This window comes from Penicillium subrubescens (assembly GCF_028828155.1).
Source record: "Penicillium subrubescens strain IBT 31985 chromosome Unknown utg000011l_segment0_segment0, whole genome shotgun sequence".
In the NCBI taxonomy this organism is placed as follows: Eukaryota; Fungi; Ascomycota; class Eurotiomycetes; order Eurotiales; family Aspergillaceae; genus Penicillium; species Penicillium subrubescens.
In genome coordinates, this window is record NW_026643161.1 from 1,621,558 (window position 1) to 1,641,974 (window position 20,417).

A 20,417-nucleotide genomic window follows, 5' to 3' on the forward strand; every position below is an offset into this window, starting at 1 on the left:
AAAGGTATTGTCTTCTATCAATGACTAGGCCGAAAAATTGCCTCCGTTTCCACATCATCTCTTCTGAAGGTCGGGTAATCCTGATGAATGTCCCAGCAAATCTAGTGATCTAGTAGTTACAGGGCATCAAAAGCCTTGACTGCATTTTCGGCGGTCACATGGGCACTGGCTGGATTAGCTCCAGTCACAATCTGTCCATCCGAGATAGAGAAGGCGTCCCATGGGCCAGCAGGAGAGACATCTGGGTAGGTTAGTGTCCAGTCATGAACCCGGAATTGCAAAGTTGGGAGGACTTACAGGTTGCTCCACAAGATGCCGCCGAAGCCTCAATGGTCTGTCTATTCCATCCCTTGATAACATCCAGGATGCCGTGCTCCTCCTCACCACGGTTGGTAAATCCAGTCACTCGGCGGCCCGAAATGATGGACTTTCCAGTGGCGGGGTCAATGATTCCCGGGAAGATAGCACCACCATGACATCTGTAATAGTCAACCAGGTTAGTGCATGTGCGTGATTCATAACTTGGGTTATTCATATCCATACACGGCAGACACAATACCGCCATCGGTGAAGATCTTGGATGCAATGTTCTGCAATCCTTTGGCTTCCGGGTAGTCAATCAGAGATGCGTGTCCTGCCGAGGCAAAGAACAGTCCATACTAGTTCCAAAATGTCAGCAAGACTTCCTCATAAGAAATGCCGGTTTTGACTAACGTTATCGGGCTTAATATCACTGGGCTTCAACAGGTTGTCCAACTTGGAACGGAATTCACTGGAGTGATCCTCCCAGACGGCTCGATCCGCATCGTTCAGCCAGTCCTTCTGCTCGGAAAGCCAATCCGGCTGATAGGTTCCAGTCTCAGAGACGAGATCGACCTCAAAGCCGGCCTTGCGGAAGACCTGGAAAGGGTGCAGTGCCTCAGTAATGAAAAGGCCTGTGGTGATTGTTAGCGATGAAGTAGAAGCTCGCTAGAAGATCCAATCTACCTGTCTCTTTCCCATCCGGGTAGAGGGGGGCATGGGCCGAGGTGATTGCAATAAGAGCCTTGCGAGTAGGAGCCATGATGAATGGATTTTGTAGAAGTGAGTATGAAACACTTGACGTAGGTTGATGTTTATGTTTGAGATCGATGATATTCTACAGCCATGTTTTGACGGGAGATGATTGTCCTTATATACTTGAGCCTCTGATACCATGAATCTAAAATATCAAGGACACTTAATCCGCCGAAGGACCCAGTAACGTAAGCTCCGTCAATGAGTCGAAAGATCTAGAAGGACAAGCGGAGGAGGAGTATGAGCGAGTGCGAGACCGACTCCGACGGAGTTTCGCCCCACTTTGCTGAAAACGGACTGGTTCTTGGTATCTACATAGCAAGTGTCGTCAAGATGAGGGTTAAGTGTGAAATAATTAGTGCTCACCTATTGAAGGGTAGGAAATAGGTCGGAAATTCCTATGTTAAAACTTCATCCACTGGTACGTTACAATACATGATTAGAATAATGTGCATCTTTACAGATAAGCCCACTTCCAACGCCCTACCGATACGCGGGGAATGATGAATCATTTCCAAACGAGATAGAAAACTGTACCATAACATGAGCCGCAGACAGTGAATCAACGCTGCACGTGGCAATATTGAAATCAGATTGAGAACAGTAGAGTGACAGTGGTCCGATATCCTGACAAATCGTGCGCCATTGAAAGTGTCCGAGGCGATCATTCACGTAGGGTTAAGGATGATGTTTATCTCTAATATTCTAATGTTTAGTTGCGCCGAGCTTCACTTGTTGCTATGTTAAGTTCTCAAAAAGTCTCCGGGGGGGGGGGCGATTGAACTATGCTAAATGCTTGACTCTTTCGGTGGAATTAAGGTTCGATTACCAAGTCCGACGGAGTTTCCGCTCCGCCGTCTAGTCAAGATAGGTCCACTTGTTCGGAAAGGATTCTGACAGACTCCTATCACCGCGCTACCATAGACTTAAAAAAAAAATACTTAGTAAGGTGTATTTACTTGTACGGAGAGCGATCTGGTGTTTGTATCCAATGAGGTCGATGAACAAGTAATGGGCATAATTAGTGCCTAGGAAGGAACAGATGGTAAGAGCACAATTCCGTATGCCGAAGAACTCCCCCATAAAGGACTGAACTTGAAGCGGTAGCAGTAGCACGGGTGGTAATGTAGTAAAGATTGAGCACAAGCATCTCGTATACCATTTATTCCTCGATAACCTCCCCCAAAGATACCAAGGAAATGGTAGTATATACAGTGACTATGCAAAAGTATTTGGAACACCAGCCCCACACCCGTAAAACTTCCGCCAAAACTCCATGAAATTGATAAATTACCTATCCTAAGAAACTTAGATATTGTGAATGTAAATAATGAACATAAATTATGGATACAAATCCCTATTTATTATCTGCTTCAATGTTTGGAGCAATCAAACTCAATTCGATCATACTTGAATGTATAGCATGGCACCGATTAAATCGAAATCAGATAGGGCAACAAGGAGACTGAGATGACGATGTAAAATAATAGATGAAACATCAAGCGCCTCGCCATCTCTCAAATGGACGTCAATCCGAAGAACTTCTGCCCTAACATATTCTGGTTTATGAACTTCTGCCTCCAACCATGGTGGGTAATAGCCATAGCCTTCCAACCTGTGTCTGATTGCCGAACGTCCTGCATACAAGAGATTTGGGGCAATCCAAATATGATCATTTCCAACCCGGTTCTTATTCCAGTACACTTCACAGCCTATGTGAGGTTGCTGGGTTGAATCAGACGACGGAATGTCAACATCAAGCCTTACGAGAACAACTTTGGGGCGAAGGCGAGCGTCAAAAGTGACGGTGGTTATAGATTATACAACGGGGCCCCACCTCAGGTTTTGAAGATCGAAAAGTTCGGTGTTAACCTCTATTCGGGAAAGGAGGTCCTTGAGATACCTCTTCTGCTGGGTATTCAAGTCGATTCTTTGATCACCGATTATCGCGTTGACTGATTCGAGCGCTTTCTGATTTGCTTCTCGTAAGTTGTTCATCCTGAGTGGTGAGGATTACACGTTACTATAGTAAACTTTAAAGGGACTGGATAGTTTCCATACTTGTGTTTGAGAAGTAATATGTAACATAACAAGCTGCGTGATTCAAAGTTCTGGACTTCGAGACACAGCTTTGTCGAGTACTTTATTACGTTGCTGTATTACTGCATTTAAACAGTTCGAATGGAACAAAGGATAAATAATGTAGCGGCATGTGTGTTTGGAAATGGAAACGGCCACCAATTGTGCGCTGACCGAGCAGGACATTCGGGTGAATGGCCTAAAAGGTTCGGAAATGAGGCAACAAATGAGATGATATTACAGATCAACAAGTGACAGGCAACAGAAACTAAAAAAGAAGTTACAGGCCAGTGAGGTTTTTAAGCAAAATGTACTGAGAGTTAATTTGGCTACTTGGATCAGCGCGTATAGCCCCCGAGCGCATCACTGCCACCACTGGAAACATTATGGAGACTAGGCTGTACACATATTGACCAGTAAAAGGCTTTTTTTAGGGCCAATCATAAATTTTAGTGATTATTTCATCTCCAGAAACACAGAGGTGTATTTTATTATCTTGGCACGGGCTAAGCATAAATGAGGTAGGTATTCATACCAGAGTTAGATATAGCTTTAAGATTGTAACTCTAGTCTAAGAATGGTTGCACATCTGGGTTACTAGACCATAACCACAGCTGACTAGCATCAGCAAAACTAGGATCGACAAAGTATGGGTTGCCTCCGGTCCACATTAATCCAGCCGTCGAATCCATCGAAAGCAAATCTAGTTCGGGGCCGACTGAAAAGTTCGTTCCATCAAATGTCCCGTCTCTGGTTTCCCTTGGAATAGTTGCAGAGGGCTCTATATCAACAGAAAGGAGAATTAGTAAAGAGGAACAATAAATAGAGTATTCAAAGACCTCGTTACCTTGGAAATCGGGGAATCCTTCCGGTACAATCATGGAGTTTGCATGATCGAGCCGACTGTCTGCAGACACACTTGATTCGTGTGTATTCGTGTTCAGTCCGCGGGTCTGAATCTCTTCTTCATTTGTAGTTTGCGCGATGGGTTGAGAGATGATCGGATCATCACCCCGAATCACACGGTGTTCAGAGCGCAATAAGACAGTCACCAGATCCTCGAGTATCTTCACACTCTGTGCCGAAAGAAGGTGTTCATTCAAGATGGGATCATGTTGAAAACGTAAAATGTTCATCACGCCATTCTTCGCCGCTTCACTGGTGGCTGACAGAGGTTCCGAAATCGCAAAAGCGCACAGAACTACACCGGCAGTAAAAAGGCATATTCCGACATGCATGGCGGCATGAGTTTTCCCACATGCGTGTAGCGCATGACTATACTCATTCAATTGAGATGTTCGAAGCGCGGATTCGAAAAGTTGCTTTCGGGACAGAGCAGACCTTGGTAGATCATCAGGTGAGCGGTCCGTATTGGAGATTTGAGAACCTGACCCAAAGGCAAGGCTGCGGTGGAGAATGATTTGAATGTTGTCATATGTCAACTGGAGAGCGAGTGCTTGCATTTGCAGTAGGGACGGGGCCTGCAGTGTACTTTTGTTCTTATACCTTTCTAGTCGTAGGTTTTCGGGCAATTGTCTTTTCCACGACGTGAGTTGTGCGTGAATGCTCTGGACCGATTCAGGTCGACTTTTTTGGTGCCTTCGCGCTAGAAAAGGGCCCACGATGCGATACAGTCGAAATTTCCATCGATGGTAATCTAGTTGCGCTGCCTGCCGAGGTTGCTCCTCGATGTTGGTCTTGACATTTGATACCGTATCGACATCGCAGTCAGAATCGTCAACAGTGCAAGGTCGTCCAAATGCAATTGCTGCATATCTAGCAGAAGGCTTCAAAGTGAGAAAGGGCACCTAGTTGTTAGGGGAATCGGTCAAAAACAGACTTATCAAAAACCTCTAGCGCCAACCACGAACGCCTACGAGTTTCTAAACGAGTCATCGAGATGCCCGTAAGCGAGCCTTCTCGGTGTAATCGAAGAACCTGGGCAATCTTAATGCCGCTTCCAAGGATTCCAAGTCCGGCGGTGGGACGACCATTGAAAAGGTAGAAGCTCCCCAGTAGAACGCATATTTGGACGGCCTCTTCATCTGCCGAGCTCATGATTCTCAAAAATCGTTGTTCAACCTGCTTGATGATATCTCCAGAAAGCTGTTGCATGTGGGATTTCTCGCGAGACTCTCGTTTCGCGAGTGACGAATAATGAGCCCCGAGACCTAGGACTAGTAACGTAATCCAAAGATTATTGTTATCTTCCAGCGATGACACATAGGTCGAGATCATCAATTCTTCATATCGTCGTCGGAAATCCTCTTCGTGAAAGACCTAGCCAAAGATGCATCAACTTTGTGTACCTTCTGACATAACATAGAGATAGATCAATGTACCATCATAAACCAATCAACGGTCGAGAAAAAGGTGTCAACTAGAGAGTCTAGAGACTGCTTCGGGGGCAATGATATCCCAATAGCATCTCGCCACGGAACATTTTGGGGTGAAAATGCGCTTGGCACTTTCCTGCCTCCTGGTAAAGCCGAAGTATCATATTCCACGCCGACAACTAGTTTTTGCCCCAAGCATAACTAGAAACATGTTAAATGACTGTTTAAATTCACGGTTTATAGAGCTAGAGAAGGAACTCCCAGACTTACTCTCGTGCTCACATCCATAATACTGCTTTCAGGGAGAATGACCGGCTCGTCCTCTTGGTTTGGAATTTTCGGTGGATTTGGATTGTCCGTCTGGTTATTAGTGTGACGCGGGAATGCTGTACCTGGTCCATGTCGAGAGATACAAGGCACACCCGCGCGATGGCATAAATGACAGGGTCGGATGGGATCACACTAATGACCCCAGATATGACGGAATTAGTACTGTATTCAGCTTATTCTTGGGCTTCTTCCCGGCCGATCGGAGAGAGGACGCACCCCGAGTTTCCGCTTATGACATCTTTCACAAGCCGAGGAGACTTTTTGTCGTTTTCGAGGGGCATGCATCTTTTCGGTGGTGAGAATTGGGGAAATGCAAGTCCGTCGGAGTGGAGGAGAGGGCAAATAAGAATGTCTTTGCGCCAAAAGGCGATCAGTGGGCCACTTGGGCCGTCAGAACTCGGGATTATATAATGCGAGTTGCCTTGCTGGAGTTAAATGTATGAATACATAGTCACGGGAATTACAAGATGACATGTTAAGATTTAATACACCGCAGTAATATTTGTACAAGCGTGTTACAGTAGTAGTGCGGTATTATATTGTCTTAGCGCACGGACTGTTCCTTACAAAGTGGAGTCGAGAAGGCGGAGCTGACGGTGAGAAGTGGCATTACTTTTTTTTTTCCCTTTGAATTTTCCACTCCGCCCGGGGGTTTCGCGGTTTGGCTATTGGCACTCGAGAGAACTTTCTTCTCTTTATCGCCCCAGGAATTCTCTGGAAATTATCTTTTTTTTGAGAATTGAGTTCTCCTACTGAGAATTTCCCTCATCATGGCCAAGAGAGGCAACCTTGCCGAGCCAACTGAGCTGCGGCCTGCGAAGAAATCCAAGTCCGACGATAAGAAGGAAAAGAAAGAGAAGAAGGATAAGAAGGATAAGAAGGACAAGAACAATGGAGAGAAAACTGTGGAAGCCAGTTCATCTGATGAGCAGACCGGGTACACACAGGCTTCGGCGCTCACTGATCTGCCACAGTCTCAGATTGATCAGTTCCTCGAGGAAAACGTTATCAAGATCACCGATTCCTCCACAGAGGCTGCGCCGTCCTTCCGCCCCATCATTTCGTTTGACTACCTCCCCCCTGCAACGAGGATCTTTATGCTCCATTGAAGGCTTTCCCGGCCCCATCGCCCATTCAGGCCGCCACCTGGCCCCTTCTTTTCGCCGGTCGTGATGTGATCGGTATTGCGGAGACTGGTAGTGGCAAGACCCTTGGCTTTGGTCTGCCCTGCCTCAAGAAGCTGTTGGATTCCAAGCGCACCAGGAAGCCCTATCACCCCACTGCTGTGATTATCTCGCCCACCCGCGAGCTTGCGATGCAAATCTATGACCAGCTCGTCAAGTTTTCTCATGTGGCCAAGGCTGATGTAACATGTATCTTCGGTGGTGTGGGCAAGGATGAGCAACGAGTGGCACTCAAGACGGCCGCGATCGTGGTCGCAACCCCCGGTCGTCTGAAGGATCTCCAGAATGACGAGTCTGTCAACCTCAGCAAGGTCAAATATCTCGTCTTGGACGAGGCTGACCGTATGCTGGACAAGGGTTTCGAGCAGGATATCAAGGATATTATCGCCCCTATGCCAGTCTCCAGGAGACAAACGGTCATGTTCACGGCCACATGGCCTAAATCAGTTCAGGCCCTTGCTGCCACTTTCATGAACTCTCCGGTCACTGTGACCATTGGTGGTGACCCTTCTGCGGATCCCCGCGCCAACACACGGATCAAGCAAGATGTTGAGGTTTTGGACGGCCGGGAGAAAGAGAACCGACTGATCCAATTACTCAACCGCTCCCAAAGAGGCCAGAACCCGGAGAAGGTCTTGGTCTTCTGTCTCTACAAGAAGGAGGCGATGCGCATCGAGCGATTGATAAAGATGAAGGGTTTCAAGGTGGCTGGAATTCACGGTGATCTGAACCAGTCGGATCGTTTCCGCAACCTTGAGGCGTTCAAGAGCGGTGCTGCTACCGTGCTTGTTGCAACTGATGTGGCGGCCCGTGGTTTGGATATTCCTGCCGTAATGTTGGTTATCAACGTTACCTTCCCTCTGACGGTAGAGGACTACGTGCACCGTATTGGACGAACCGGGCGAGCCGGAGCGACTGGTCATGCCATAACATTGTTCACCGAACAAGATAAAGCACTTTCTGGCGGGTAAGTTACACATACCTATGACATCTATGCATTATTGTTGTCTATTCGAATCTGTTTACTGACTTGACTCGAACAGGTTGATCAACGTACTGAAGGCTGCTAAGCAGGACGTGCCCGAGTCCTTGTTGAAGTTCGGCACTACTGTCAAGAAGAAGCAGCACGACGCTTACGGTGCTTTCTTCAAGGACATTGGCACCGACAAGAAGGCCACCAAGATTACATTCGATGACTGAGGGTTTGGATATAGACAACTCGATTCCAAGATCTATTCGGATTTCGTCCTTTTCGAGCGGGAAGATATGACTTGCCGCACCTTCGCCAATTGTTCTGCCACGTATCGTTTCTCCATATAAAGCCTGTTATTTGTTATGTTTGAGTACCCGGTGTCCAAAAGCGAGGGGTGGTTCGGTTTGACTTACACCAAAAGCCCATAGACCCCACTGAATAAAATTGCTGGCATGATACCCCCACTTGGTTCCAAAATTCCCTTCTTAGCCACGATCGTAGTTGCAATGGCTCCAACGATGAAAGTGATAGGGCGCATGCTCACTTCACTGATACGGATGCCATCACCATGTCGGTGCAGATAAGTTCGGATGAAGCTATAGCTCCACAGAGTTCGGACAGCCATGTTGACAATATTGGCCAGAACAAGTCCGTATGCACCCATAGAGCCAACTTCCAGGAACAAGTAGGCTGCCAGGGCGTAGCAGGTCGAGAACGCGCCCATCCAGACAGTCTGGTTCCGGATCTCCTTTGGGTTGGCCGCGGATGACACGAAAGCTTCAGTGATGCCGTTAAATGCTAAAAATGGGATGTAGTAACAATACAGCGACAGCAGATCGCCCACTTTGGTCGAGGCCCACTGTCGACCACCCAATAGACCAAGCACCTGCGGCACCATTAAAGGACCCAATGGAAAAATGAGAACCGAAAGTAGTTGATAAGCGCGGAGAATGTCGATCAAATGCTTCTTTGCCGCCCGGACCTGAGTCGCATTTCGTTTGCCTTGGTCATCTGGGCTGAGCAGGGTCGAGAACAGGTTTCGACTGCTTTCTTCCAGAGGCTGGAATATGATACGAGCAACGAGTCCTCCGTAATTTGCTGCCAAGGAGTAAATTCCTTGATCTTCCAGGGTAGACATAGCTGCAAGCATCATTGCGTCACCTTGGGTGAGGAGATGCTTCACCAACGATTGTACAAAGACACTAGCAGCCAGCGACATGAGATGGCGGGGGAATCGCCCCCAGAGGTATTCCGAGGAGTTACTAGAGATATTAAGTGATGGTTTCTTGACTTGCGTATTTGGAAAACCCTTACCTGGATCTTATCTTCTTGAGAATAAATGTGAAGCGCCTCTCATCAGCTCCTCGAAGCATAGTCCAGCAATAACCACAGATAAGGGCAATAGAATAGCTCAGATGACCCAGGGCGAAAGGCAAAGCACCAGCAGGCTGATTGATGCGTGATGCAAATAAAAAGCTCGAGCACGTTACGAGACTGCGGAGAAAAGCAGCGGGCATTTCCACCGCCGCTCGTTTCTCATACCACATGCGCTGCTGAATGACCGCAAAGAATGGCTCGATGCAAAGCTCCAAGAGCGAAGCCAATCCTGTCACGGCCACACTCGCCTGGAAAAAGGGCGTATCTGCTGCTTGCGTCGGGGCAAAATACTGGTAAAGCGAAGTCACCAGTATCGTGAAGGGCAGACCAAGACATAGACTCAAATAAGATACGTTCACCACTGACTGGGACGAAACAGCCAGCTGATCTAGTGAATTGGTTGCATCCGTTTTCGAATTTTCTTTGCTGTCTAATGATGGCGCTGATACTGGCGTCAGGGGCTGTCTTTGGATAGCCAGGCGGATGCTTTCCCTGGAGAAATACAAGATGGTGACTTGGTAGAGTTCCAATTGAGCAGCGATTCCCAGCACAATCGGCGACAGTGTTCGAAGTATCAACTGATTAGACGCGAAAGTGAAAATTCTTGACGCTAGTTGAATCATGATCAAGAATGTTGTGCCTGTGGCGGATGATGCCAGCATGTTGCCCATGCGGGCTTCAGTGGGTTGCGACATGATGGGCTGTCCACCTGGTCGCACTATAATTGTCGTGCAGGCAAGGGAAGAGGAAAGCCTCTCTTTCGTTTCTTTCCCTTCCTATCGTTTTCACAAGGCGGTCGAAAGCTTAGATAGCTAGAGAGTTTTCTGTAGTTGGTAGTTGAAAGGTGGTTTACTTGCTCGAGGGCGGTCAAAAGGTGCAGATTGAAGGGGAAAGCTGCGAATGTTCAACTTTGCTACCTCCATACAGATCATTCAATCCACGGCAATATGCCTTATGATTCTAGTATTCCAATGGTTGTACGTTCTGTTGTTTCTGGCATGCTTGTTATCGAAAAGTGACCACTACGATTTCTGTGCGGGATGAAAGACTCTGCCTAAAATGGACTGTGGGACTGTAGGATCTGTCGAGTATATAAAAGATCTGTTACTGATCAAATTTCAAGACAAAAAAAGCAGAGACAGACAGCCGTCTGTCATGAGCACATGCAACATGCTCGTTGATCTACGGTGTACAATATGGAATACAGTTTGTCGCCGGCGACAAGAAAAGGTCTGAAGATCATTGCTCGGGTCATGGTGCTCTTCTCCTTGCCAAGACAAGATGCCAGCCCAGATCCCTGCTGTGCAACCCTGGTCTGCTTGGCCAAATGGAGAATTGCAGAAGAAGTGACCGATTGCCGCGAGAACCGTCCCACTGTAAAAATGCCCACAAAAATGTCCGAGGGGGATTTTAGAATGGTGGGAGGTAGAATGGGTAGCCACCATTCTTGGTCTTGAACACGCTGAGCAGGAAGCTATAGGTGCCAAATAGGACACCGCACCAGATCAAAACAGCCAATTGCTGTCCCTTGACATCCTCCATGCGGGGGACCTTCAATGCAAGAGCGATTGTTGCGAATGAGAGAACAGCATCTGTACGAAACTAAGGTTAGGTATCACGAGCATTGCATTGACCAATACAGACGGGAAATTTTCAACTTACAGATGGCAGCCACAATCTGAGTCTCCAAGCCAAACTGGTTTTGGAACCCACCGGCAAAGTAGCTGATGCCACCATTGCCATCTCCGGCCACGTAAGGAACCTTCCGAATATGATTAAACATCTGACCACTAGTGAATAGAAGAATGGCGATCAAGCTGAAGGCGGCCCAGAGGTTGCGATTCTGGATGATGGGCAGCAGGTAGGGCGAGAGCACTGTGAAGAGAGTGATGGCACCCAGGAGAATGGTAACCGCCGAGACAATGCGCATATAGTTGACTGGTCGAATCAACTGAGGCTTGGGGCCATCAGGCAGGTGACGATTGATCCATGCATAGAGCTGGTCGGCAGAGATTGGCCTAGGTTTTCGATAGTAGGTTAGTAGATTATTCCCAAATGATAGACAGTAGGCTCTCAATTACCCAGTAAAGTCAAATCTGGCGGGCTCGGCTTCCAACTTGGCGAAAGGTCCAACGGTAGGAGGGAAGAGAAGGATGACGGGGGCGGTTTGGAGCATGAGCTGTTTTGATTTAGAGAAGGTTCAATTAGCCATTGGCTTCGCAATTGGTTGCATGGAGATATCCTTCGATAGTAATCTCACCTTTTGGAAGACAGCCTTGCCCTGATCGAAGTCGAGAGTTCCGAAGACGAGCTTTAAATCATCCGGCTTGTTGCCCTTGTTCCAGCTCTTGGCAATTAGATTCCATTCGGGATCAAATTCACGACACATGGCGCAGCCATAACGAGCATCCATGGCCGTCAAAATGACAGCCGTATAGTAGTCTCGAGGGGCATTCGTCAGCTCCTCGTAGGCGGCATTGTCCAAATCAACTGGTCCCGAGCGAGAGAGGGACTGGTATTTTTGGAATGTGTCTTGCGCGGGTTTCGCGGCGAGAACGCCGGAAATGGCCGAGATAGAGAGGAGTAGCGTGGACCAGAGCTTCATGTTGGCATGACAAGAGGAGTGTGGTGGAGAATATGGAAGCTTGGAGAGAGAGTCCACGCAGCTTGTCTCCGATCCGCTCAGTCGACCTGAAAGGTGTCCCCATCCCGCAGGCTTACATAATGTCCCCGCCCAAAACACTGACGCGTGTTCCCCGTTCGCCGGAGCGCGGCCGGACTTGCGACTAGTGACGAGCTGTTGATTTGGATAGACATTGTCATTTTCGAGTCTTGGAAGCTCAATTTTTATCATGGCAGGCGCTTCGGAGTTGTCTTCTCTGGATGTATGTTCTTCAACCTTCTTTCATTTGCTCCCGTGACTGACCGAGCCAGTACGAGATGTCCATCAAGACAGTGCGCCTTGAGAAGGAATATGAAAAGGCAATTGCAGAGTCGGCGCGGCTGTTGGATACCGAGCGAGACCGAGCGCGACGAATGGAGTATCTACTTCTTCAGATCGATCGCGATGCCCTACAAGCGAAATTCGACCAAGCCAACGACCGGATAGTTGTGTTGACACAGGCCGAGTCCGAAGCGCGCTCTCGGTTGGATGAAGCTTTCCTCGAAATTGATTCCTTAGATCACCACATCCAAGCATCATCAAATCAAATCCAGAGGCTAACAGTGAGTGTTTGATCTGTTATGAGAGAAGTTGTAGTGCGCTGTGCTAAACTTTGGATCTGTAACAGGACGAACTTTCAACACTGAATAATACATCAACCAGCAATAATACGCTGCTGACAGAGAAGATGCATTTATCCCGAGAATTGACCAATGCCAAGTCCAAGCTCGAGCGGTTACAGACTCAGAATACATCACACCAGTCAATTGTGGCCGAAAAACAGGCTCTGGAGCGGCAACTCAACACGCTAGAACTCCAACTTGAAAACGAGAAGAATTCCCATGAGCGGACGAGAGTGAAGAGCTCTGAACAGACGACGCAAATCACCAAACTCTCATCAAAGATTGAAGAGCTTCAGAATGAACTTGCAAAGGAACAACGAGCAAATCAACAACGTGAACAAGATCGACAGTCGAATGCGGGATGGGAAAAGGAGCGATCGGTCTTGGAGGGAAAGATCGAAACGCTACGAAAGCAACTTCGCTCGACCAAGGATAAGCTCCATGAGGCGCAGCATGATTTGCAACAACGCAGCAACAGCCGCGGTATTGAAGCGGATGGCACAGAAGCAGGGTCAAGAAGGGTTCCGCTCCAGCGTCCTGGACCTAGCGCAGATTCCCTCGGCGGGGGTATGACCATCGCAACGCCAGGAGCTGTGCGCGTGCAAGAAAAGCCAAAGAGACCATCCGCGCTGCCGGGCGACAAGTCTGCGTTTTCGATAACCCCATTCCTAAACCGCACTGGCGCCGCGCCGCGTGACTCTCCGATGAGCTCCGACGTCGATGAAGACGAAATTGAGCGGGCAAGGAATCGAACTACCGCTGCAGCGCGTAAGCCCAGTGCCGCTCGTGACTCGAATGATGTAATTTCGTCACCTAGCGAGCAGGCTGGTCCCGCTCAGCCACCTCCTAAAACGAAATCAACCACAGCGAAGCCGCAGGCACGAGCGGGGAAATCTGCAGCATCGAAAGCCACACGAGAGCCGAAACAGCAGATGAGTCGCCCAGCCAGTAAGGTTTCCCTCGAGGAACCTGATGATCTACTGCATGACGGCCCCGCCGAGGCAGGACCGACCAAGACCAAGAGGAGGAAACTCGGGGCCCAGCGAGAGCGCAATCTGTTTGAGGACGAGGATGATGATGATATGCTTGACCTCCGCAAGCCGCGAAAGTTGACTCTTGGTGCTGGGCGCCAGTCGGTGCTTGCGGCGCCTCTATCCACTGCGTCTACTGGGGATTTGCTGGGCCGTGGTGGAGGATTTGGTGCGGCTAGGGCATTTTCACCTTTGAAACGAGACCGCATGCGATAGATTCAGTCAATGCCAGGCTCAGACTAGGACAACATAGTCATGATTCTTTATACACATGATGGACTGTGGACTCTTCTTAGCCGGAAGTTGTACTCTTTTTTACTTCATTTCTATCCACTCGTACCAGCTTCAACCTTACATATATGCTCACTTTTAGATGATTCATACGCTGAAGCTAATTAATCACACGATAACTAGTGCTTTCGCACGTTATGCTACATATGCCCCTTTGGGATATAATTGGTGGAGAACAGGTACATATGGATGCTTGACATGTAGACCAGAGAAACGGGTTTACTATGTGCATGTAACCACACCTGCTTAAACTTTCTCTCTTGTAAAACACCTTTCTAGATGTCTTTCGAACCGTCTTTTTTAATAGCTAATGGTTCTTTATAGTCTAGGTTATTGTTTAACGTCGTGACTAATAAGACAATTGTGAAGACATAACTATCAGGGTTTCCAATAGAATCTTGCTGTATGTATCTATTGCCTGCACTCTTGCTCTCCTTCTACCAACACCACAGGTCCTCACTCATCCTCAGTCTCCTCCCAACCTCGTAATCCCAACCTCAGTCATCACCAAAGACTTCCACCATCTCAAATCGAAATATGGAGCCGAACGCAAGAAACGACCAGCCTGGTGGGAGTCAGAAAAAGCCGTTGACTAGTCCGAACACCAACGACCTGGGCCGGGATCTGGAATGGTAGAATATATTTCGCATCTCCCTCCCTTCGCATTGAAATTTCATCTGATTCACTTTACTTTCACTATAGAGTCACACCCAAATCACCAATCATAGCTTAATTGAGGAAAAAGAGAACCCTCCCGACCCCTCTCAGCACAAAATGATCGAGGAGGCGTCACTGCTATAATACGATGCCGAGCAGATAGTAGCCGCCAGAAGGCTGTTTCAGCCTTCTTGCGAACATACGTGCTATAAATGCGGAAATATTAATGATGAGTGGTGACAACAAGGCACTCAAATCTGAGCATCGGAAACTCGATTCCCATCGCTAGAGCTATCCCGCTTTATCTCGCCCCGGACGATATGGATGATTTCGCTATTGTCTACAAATTCCCTTAATGCCCTTCCCACCGCTAATCTTTTTTGAACCCACAGGAATGCCATGGTCTCTATAGGGTTATAGGCCTTAGTTAAAGCAGCTTCTATCCTGTTTGACGACCCTCGGACAAGCCTCCCTCATGATTTCGGGAGCCACGGGAGGATCTTGTCGCTTTGCTGCTTGAGAGGCGATACGAAGAGGCCGAGGAGATGAGTAGCACTTTTCTTTGTGGAGACGAGTGTTCTTGGTCACTTACAAAAGTTCGCCGACTCATCATGTTTCGCCCTTTATGTTATCCAAACATAGCCACCAATTCCAAGACAAGAAAGGTTCTTCTTTTAGTAGCTAGATCATACCTAAGTCAGCTGTTCTAATACTTACAGAGATCCTTAGTATAGAAGTGATTATAATATGATCGTTTCTTAGAAAGCGATTAATTGAATAGCAATATCTAGCAATTTAGCAAGAGAACAGGAGAACTACTCTTCATCCAGATAGGACTCGTCTTCACAAAGGAAAGTGCTACTCATCTCCTCGGCCTCTTTGGGGGCGATCCAGGTAAAAAGATTCGAGTTTCTTGATGGAGATTTAAGGTCCTGGGTGTCATATTTGAGCCTCTTGGAATCGTATTTGAGTGTCCGAGTATAAAATTTGAGTAACTTGCTGTCATCCCCCAATTTGCCTAGCCTTGCACGCATTTCCGCAAGAAGGCTGGAGTCGCCTTCGTTAGCAGCCATTCTCTGCTCCGCGTACTCGGTATCGTATTGCAGCAACGGCGCCTCGTTTACCATTTTTTTTCACGTAGGTGTCGAGAGAACTAGAAGAAGATAGGCAATCTGGGTGTGACGTTCTAGTAAGAGAGGACCAGTTGAGGCTCTTATGCGAATAGAGGGACACGCGAGATGGTCTTAACCATTTCAGGTTGCGGGCCTAGGTTCTAGTTAGGGTTAGGAGTTCGGATGAGTCAAGGGCTTTTTCTGTATCCTCAAAGACGAATCATGACGACACCTTGTAAGTACATAGTGGCCGTCTTCCTGAGAACTGCTAAAGCGACGATACGTTCCTTATCCTAGTTTAGTATAGTAATGGTATTACTGGTTTCTAAGTAGGATATTATAGTTGTAGTCCAAGAGCTAAGTCTAGAAACCAGAAAACCAAGGACTAAACGGATAAGCTTCAATGACTTTCATCTCAAGGATCTTTCTGGGTGCCTTCCGAATCATCTTTCTTGTTGGCACATATTATATCTGTAATATACCTTCCGACTGGGTGCACTGCTAAAGGTGATTTTTGAAATTCGTCAAGCTTTTAAACAAAATGGAACCCACAGGGCTGTAGAAGACAGTGATACTATAGGTAATGGGCTTTTGCATCAATCAGAAGTTCTCCTGCCAGACCTTCAAAAATGAAATTTCATACTGAGAATCTCAGTAATACATCGTATTGTATTATTTGATACCTCTCAGCTGTTCTAGATTCCTCCATGTCTCCACTGGGCCGCTGGGCGGAGTCGCGTTCTGTCGCGTTCTGCCGGCAGAAACATTTCCTTCAGCCTCGTCCGCGGTTCTTCTCCATGAGATCATCTTCAAACATTAACGTCATGTTTGCATTCTTCTCCATTCGGCCTAGAGCCATTGGGGCCTCCGGACTGTTTAATCAGATTAGGCATGCTTCATCCAAGCGCTGGCAGGCCCGCCAACAAAAGGATCAATTTACCAGAGAGGCAGCAGTGCAAGGCCTGAAAAGCCGAGCTGCGTTCAAGTTGTTACAGGTACGGAGCCCTGTGATATTCCCTATTATCAACCTGGATAATGTAAATTCTGTACCTGGATGAAACAAGTCGCTAACGAAAGCAGATTGATGAAAAGTACCGGATATTCCGACGTGGACAAACCGTTGTCGATTTGGTATGCGTCGTTCACAGAATCGGTCAGGGGAAAAGACCAGGGCTAACATGTCAACCTCAATCAGGGCTATGCACCAGGATCGTGGTCACAGGTAGGCTTACCAGATACTGATTTGATATAGCTTTACAAGCATTCTAAATCAATCATCTAGGTAGCCGTGAGCCGGACACAGCCAAACGGCCGAGTCCTCGGCGTAGATATCATTCCCGCACAACCACCAAAAGGCGTTTCGACCATTCAAGGAAACTTTCTCTCGCCTGAAATTCAAGAATACATCCAAGATTTCTTGCGCAACCCGAACCGGGGTCGACCGCGTCAGCCCGGTGCCATCGACGACGCCAGTTCCAGCTTGCTCGAACCAACTAGCGATGCAGAGGCCGATGGCACAGGATCTGAGGATGGGGGATTGGAAAGGACGGTGGATGTGGTTCTCAGCGATATGTCTGCTCCCTGGTACCAGACATCCGGTTTCTGGAAACGAAGTCTAAGTAATCCCTATCACAGGATGATGAACACCAGCGGAAATAACTTTAGAGATCACGCCGGGAGTATGGTGAGTTTCTTCTTGACTACCAGGTGGCTTGCTTATATAGCACACCTGAATCCCTTGCACAGAGCTTGAACTGATTTTTTTTTTCTTTTTTGGGAAATAGGACCTTTGTAATGCTGCGTTGAGCTTCAGTTCGAAGGTTCTTAAGGCAGGCGGGCATTTTGTCTGTAAATTCTACCAGGGAGCAGAGGATAAGGAGTTGGAGATGCATCTCAAAGATATGTTTCAGAAGGTTCATCGACTTAAGCCTGAATCATCACGCAGCGTACGCCTTGTTCCATTTCCCCCAAACTCCACCGACTGTCAACTAAATAAAAGGTAATTGATAGGAATCCAAAGAGGCCTTTTTCGTCGGGCTTGACCGCAAGTCGTGAATCACGCTCGGTTCATCCGACCTCCACGACGCCAGACAAGATTCGAAATGCTGGACTTCTGATCCTCACAGCATTTCAATCTCGTCATTATCCGAGGCTTCGTCCCACTCTACGTCGGCCAAAGCTGCCTCGGCCTTCTCTTGGACCTGATGATCATTCGTGAGGATTTCGAAGGCAGGGGACTTGGTCATTACTCTATGGGATTCACACACCTCTTTGAGTCCACTCAGCTCCTCCACATACCCTCGCTCGTTGAGGGCCTTTCGAACAAAGTCCCAGCCTTGTTCTCGGTATGCACCTGTGATCCTGTCCGAACAAGCGCTACAGCACGAGTAACTCTGACCGGTAACTGTGAGATTCTCAAACGTTGCGAGGAATCCTCGGATTTGATGTGGTACGAGCCCTAGGGGATGGTCTCCTCGGTCATCACTGCGGGTCACTGGGGCTGGTGCAGCGGCGCCTTGCGGGTGCTGAATGATCGAGACGAGGAGTTCCACTAGAAGTGCAGAAGCGATTGCGGCAACTCCTGGGCGAGTAACGGTACATTGTTGATCGAGTGTCTGGTCTTTGATCGACTATTTTGGTGGTTAGCCTGGCATCACCAAAGAGAGTCTGGATCTTACGTTCGCAGGTGCTACTACATCATTACAGAAGTAGCATCCCAGATTCGCCGGAGCATCTCCAGTCTCGGAGATTCCGTGACGCATAACAACGAAGGAATCGAAACCCAATGCCGCATTCATTACAATCTTCCCCGCTGCTTTTCCCATCACCGTGGGTAGCCACCTTGACTCTCTTGTGTCCATGAGAAGGAATATCGCATCATGCTCGTCAATGAGCTTTTGCAGAGCTTCGAATTCTGCTCGTGTCGCATCCTCGTCCATAATCGGGTGACCAGCCATGGGTACTGAAAGAAGATGCCCGGATGTTTCCACCCCTGGGTAAATTTCCTTCAAGGCCTCTGATGCCCGATGAGCCTTTGGTGCGCCGCCATTCAAGCAGTCGGAGAATGTAAAGAGCGGTTGACGGACAGGGTTAGAGAATGAAACAGTGCCTGAGTCCACAAAAGTAATTTTCTTCACTCCCCATCCCTAGAATAGTGGGAGTAGTGGTAATTAGTCTCAGCATATTAGACGAAGCTTGAAGAACAACGCTACATACCAACAGGTTACGGGCAACGTAGCTCCCGAGAGTACCGGCCCCGAGCAAAAGACATTTGGTGTGCTTGATCTTCTCGAGATTCAGTGAAGGGCTAATGCGCCATTTCATGAGTTTGAGATTGAGGTCGACCGACTGATCTGCCAGCCTGTATGTCACGTAAAAACAAAGATATCAGTACCCGCCGACAGCGTCCTTGTTCCAGAAGTAAAGCGCGTACCTGGTTGGATCCATATATTCCGTTAGGTTCACGATCCTGCCCGCCAACTTTCCGGCTGGGTTACGCTCCCAGCCAGTGATTTTGGGCATTTGAATGGGTGTTAGCTCTGGTTTGGCAATCGAGGTCGCATCACCTCCGACAGGCTTCGATTCCAGACGAATAACCATGCTGCGACCCTGATCACGCTTTGATTGGACGTCGCGATATCGTAGAATCTGCACTCGATCTAGACCCCACCGTTGCTTCACAAGCACCAAAAGATTGCGAAGCATCCAGCCGGGAGCGTTCTCATAATTAGAAGGGTCGGCGAAGCAGACATACCGGTCTTCGGATGCTGCGCCTGTGAAAAAGTCTTTCTCGTATTCCGACAACTCGGCAATTCGCCATGAGCTCTGGGATGAGTTCCCGGAGGAAGTGCGCAGCTTGCGGGCCAAGAAGAACCCACGCTGTCGGCTATCAACTCCATAGCTCCATGTTTGCACAGCATCTACCAGAGCAGCGCTGTCTTGAGAAGCGAGGTGCTCGCCTGGGGGTGCACCGGCGGCCTGGGACTCGGCTGAAGCCACGGGAACCCAGGATGGATCGGAGTGGATGGCGGGGAACGCAAACCAGTAGTAAAACTTATATTTCTTCAAATCGGCAAAGGAGAGAATAATGAAGGACGATAGCAAAGAGGGGCAGGAGTAGATCGTGCCGTCGTTGATAGCATCCCAGATCTGTGTATGCGAGGTTCACTGATTAGCTGCGATCGCCCAGTGTAAGTCATGGTAGGCCTAAGTCAAGAAGATCGTACCGTTTTCCCTGCCTGGAGAATCATCTGCTGCTTGTCCATGTTACGATAGTCTTCGATCGTGTTGACATTCTTGATCATGCCTTCGGCTCGGTAATAACTCGCTGGTGCCCTGCGTGCGCCCGTCTCGTTAGCGGAGAGGAAGTCTATAATCTACTTGTAACTTGTGGGACATACTCGGTGTTCACCAGAGCATTTCCATGGATCTGGATTCGACAACTCGCATTGTCTGCATCGGTGGAGCGGATCTCATAGAGCCCCAGCACGGATCGGGCGGAGTCATTGAGCTTATCATGGTTGATCTTATGTGAGGCGAGCGCCGTGTAGAACGGCAGCTCGATATCGGACGCATACGGCGCGTACTGCATCGCTGGGAAAGGTGAGGTGTATGGAAGTCGTAGGCCGGTGGCCAACCGAAGGTTCGATCGTAGAGATCAGTATTATGTTCTTTGAAGCTGGTGGGAAGTATATCAGAGGAGTCGA

At 48.3% G+C, this 20,417-nt stretch overlaps 9 protein-coding genes across 9 annotated transcripts; 3 read left to right on the forward strand and 6 right to left on the reverse strand.

The window, feature by feature from the left end:
• Nucleotides 1-116: 116 nt before the first annotated feature.
• Nucleotides 117-1,063, reverse strand: N7473_012888 (uncharacterized protein; the record flags this gene model as incomplete). Its single annotated transcript, XM_057158827.1, has 5 exons — nt 117-241; nt 298-479; nt 544-659; nt 715-935; nt 988-1,063. The coding sequence occupies 5 exons, from the start codon at nt 1,061-1,063 to the stop codon at nt 117-119; spliced, it is 720 nt and encodes a 239-aa protein (XP_057002781.1).
• Nucleotides 1,064-3,701: 2,638 nt separating this feature from the next.
• N7473_012889 (Zn(II)2Cys6 transcription factor) lies at nt 3,702-6,086 on the reverse strand (the record flags this gene model as incomplete). Its single annotated transcript, XM_057158828.1, has 6 exons — nt 3,702-3,916; nt 3,983-4,911; nt 4,976-5,415; nt 5,478-5,672; nt 5,742-5,933; nt 6,018-6,086. The coding sequence occupies 6 exons, from the start codon at nt 6,084-6,086 to the stop codon at nt 3,702-3,704; spliced, it is 2,040 nt and encodes a 679-aa protein (XP_057002782.1).
• Nucleotides 6,087-6,571: 485 nt separating this feature from the next.
• On the forward strand, nt 6,572-8,185 carry dbp3 (RNA-dependent ATPase DBP3; the record flags this gene model as incomplete). Its single annotated transcript, XM_057158829.1, has 3 exons — nt 6,572-6,805; nt 6,892-7,952; nt 8,029-8,185. The coding sequence occupies 3 exons, from the start codon at nt 6,572-6,574 to the stop codon at nt 8,183-8,185; spliced, it is 1,452 nt and encodes a 483-aa protein (XP_057002783.1).
• Nucleotides 8,186-8,367: 182 nt separating this feature from the next.
• N7473_012891 (oligosaccharide translocation protein RFT1) lies at nt 8,368-10,030 on the reverse strand (the record flags this gene model as incomplete). Its single annotated transcript, XM_057158830.1, has 2 exons — nt 8,368-9,220; nt 9,273-10,030. 2 exons carry the CDS (start codon nt 10,028-10,030, stop codon nt 8,368-8,370), a joined length of 1,611 nt encoding a protein of 536 aa, XP_057002784.1.
• A 715-nt stretch (nt 10,031-10,745) lies between these two features.
• N7473_012892 (OST3/OST6 family protein) lies at nt 10,746-11,940 on the reverse strand (the record flags this gene model as incomplete). Its single annotated transcript, XM_057158831.1, has 4 exons — nt 10,746-10,927; nt 10,998-11,353; nt 11,417-11,514; nt 11,596-11,940. The coding sequence occupies 4 exons, from the start codon at nt 11,938-11,940 to the stop codon at nt 10,746-10,748; spliced, it is 981 nt and encodes a 326-aa protein (XP_057002785.1).
• A 189-nt stretch (nt 11,941-12,129) lies between these two features.
• On the forward strand, nt 12,130-14,054 carry N7473_012893 (uncharacterized protein). The gene is made up of 3 exons (XM_057158832.1): nt 12,130-12,220; nt 12,270-12,560; nt 12,626-14,054. Exons 1-3 carry the CDS (start codon nt 12,188-12,190, stop codon nt 13,865-13,867), a joined length of 1,566 nt encoding a protein of 521 aa, XP_057002786.1. The 5' UTR covers nt 12,130-12,187; the 3' UTR covers nt 13,868-14,054.
• Nucleotides 14,055-15,414: 1,360 nt separating this feature from the next.
• Nucleotides 15,415-15,726, reverse strand: N7473_012894 (uncharacterized protein; the record flags this gene model as incomplete). Its single annotated transcript, XM_057158833.1, has 1 exon — nt 15,415-15,726. The coding sequence occupies one exon, from the start codon at nt 15,724-15,726 to the stop codon at nt 15,415-15,417; it is 312 nt and encodes a 103-aa protein (XP_057002787.1).
• Nucleotides 15,727-16,535: 809 nt separating this feature from the next.
• N7473_012895 (RlmE family RNA methyltransferase) lies at nt 16,536-17,714 on the forward strand (the record flags this gene model as incomplete). Its single annotated transcript, XM_057158834.1, has 5 exons — nt 16,536-16,706; nt 16,792-16,842; nt 16,907-16,933; nt 16,994-17,395; nt 17,496-17,714. 5 exons carry the CDS (start codon nt 16,536-16,538, stop codon nt 17,712-17,714), a joined length of 870 nt encoding a protein of 289 aa, XP_057002788.1.
• A 117-nt stretch (nt 17,715-17,831) lies between these two features.
• Nucleotides 17,832-20,302, reverse strand: N7473_012896 (putative autophagy ubiquitin-activating enzyme ApgG; the record flags this gene model as incomplete). Its single annotated transcript, XM_057158835.1, has 7 exons — nt 17,832-17,912; nt 17,979-18,341; nt 18,390-18,857; nt 18,928-19,072; nt 19,145-19,860; nt 19,938-20,046; nt 20,112-20,302. 7 exons carry the CDS (start codon nt 20,300-20,302, stop codon nt 17,832-17,834), a joined length of 2,073 nt encoding a protein of 690 aa, XP_057002789.1.
• Between the last annotated feature and the right edge of the window lie 115 nt (nt 20,303-20,417).

Excerpts from the sequence above, each read along its gene's own strand:
- N7473_012893 (XM_057158832.1), top strand. The coding sequence starts at position 12,188 with ATGGCAGGCGCTTCGGAGTTGTCTTCTCTGGAT. Across the intron at positions 12,221-12,269 it reads CGGAGTTGTCTTCTCTGGAT|TACGAGATGTCCATCAAGAC; the intron begins GTATGTTCTTCA and ends TGACCGAGCCAG. Across the intron at positions 12,561-12,625 it reads ATCAAATCCAGAGGCTAACA|GACGAACTTTCAACACTGAA; the intron begins GTGAGTGTTTGA and ends GATCTGTAACAG.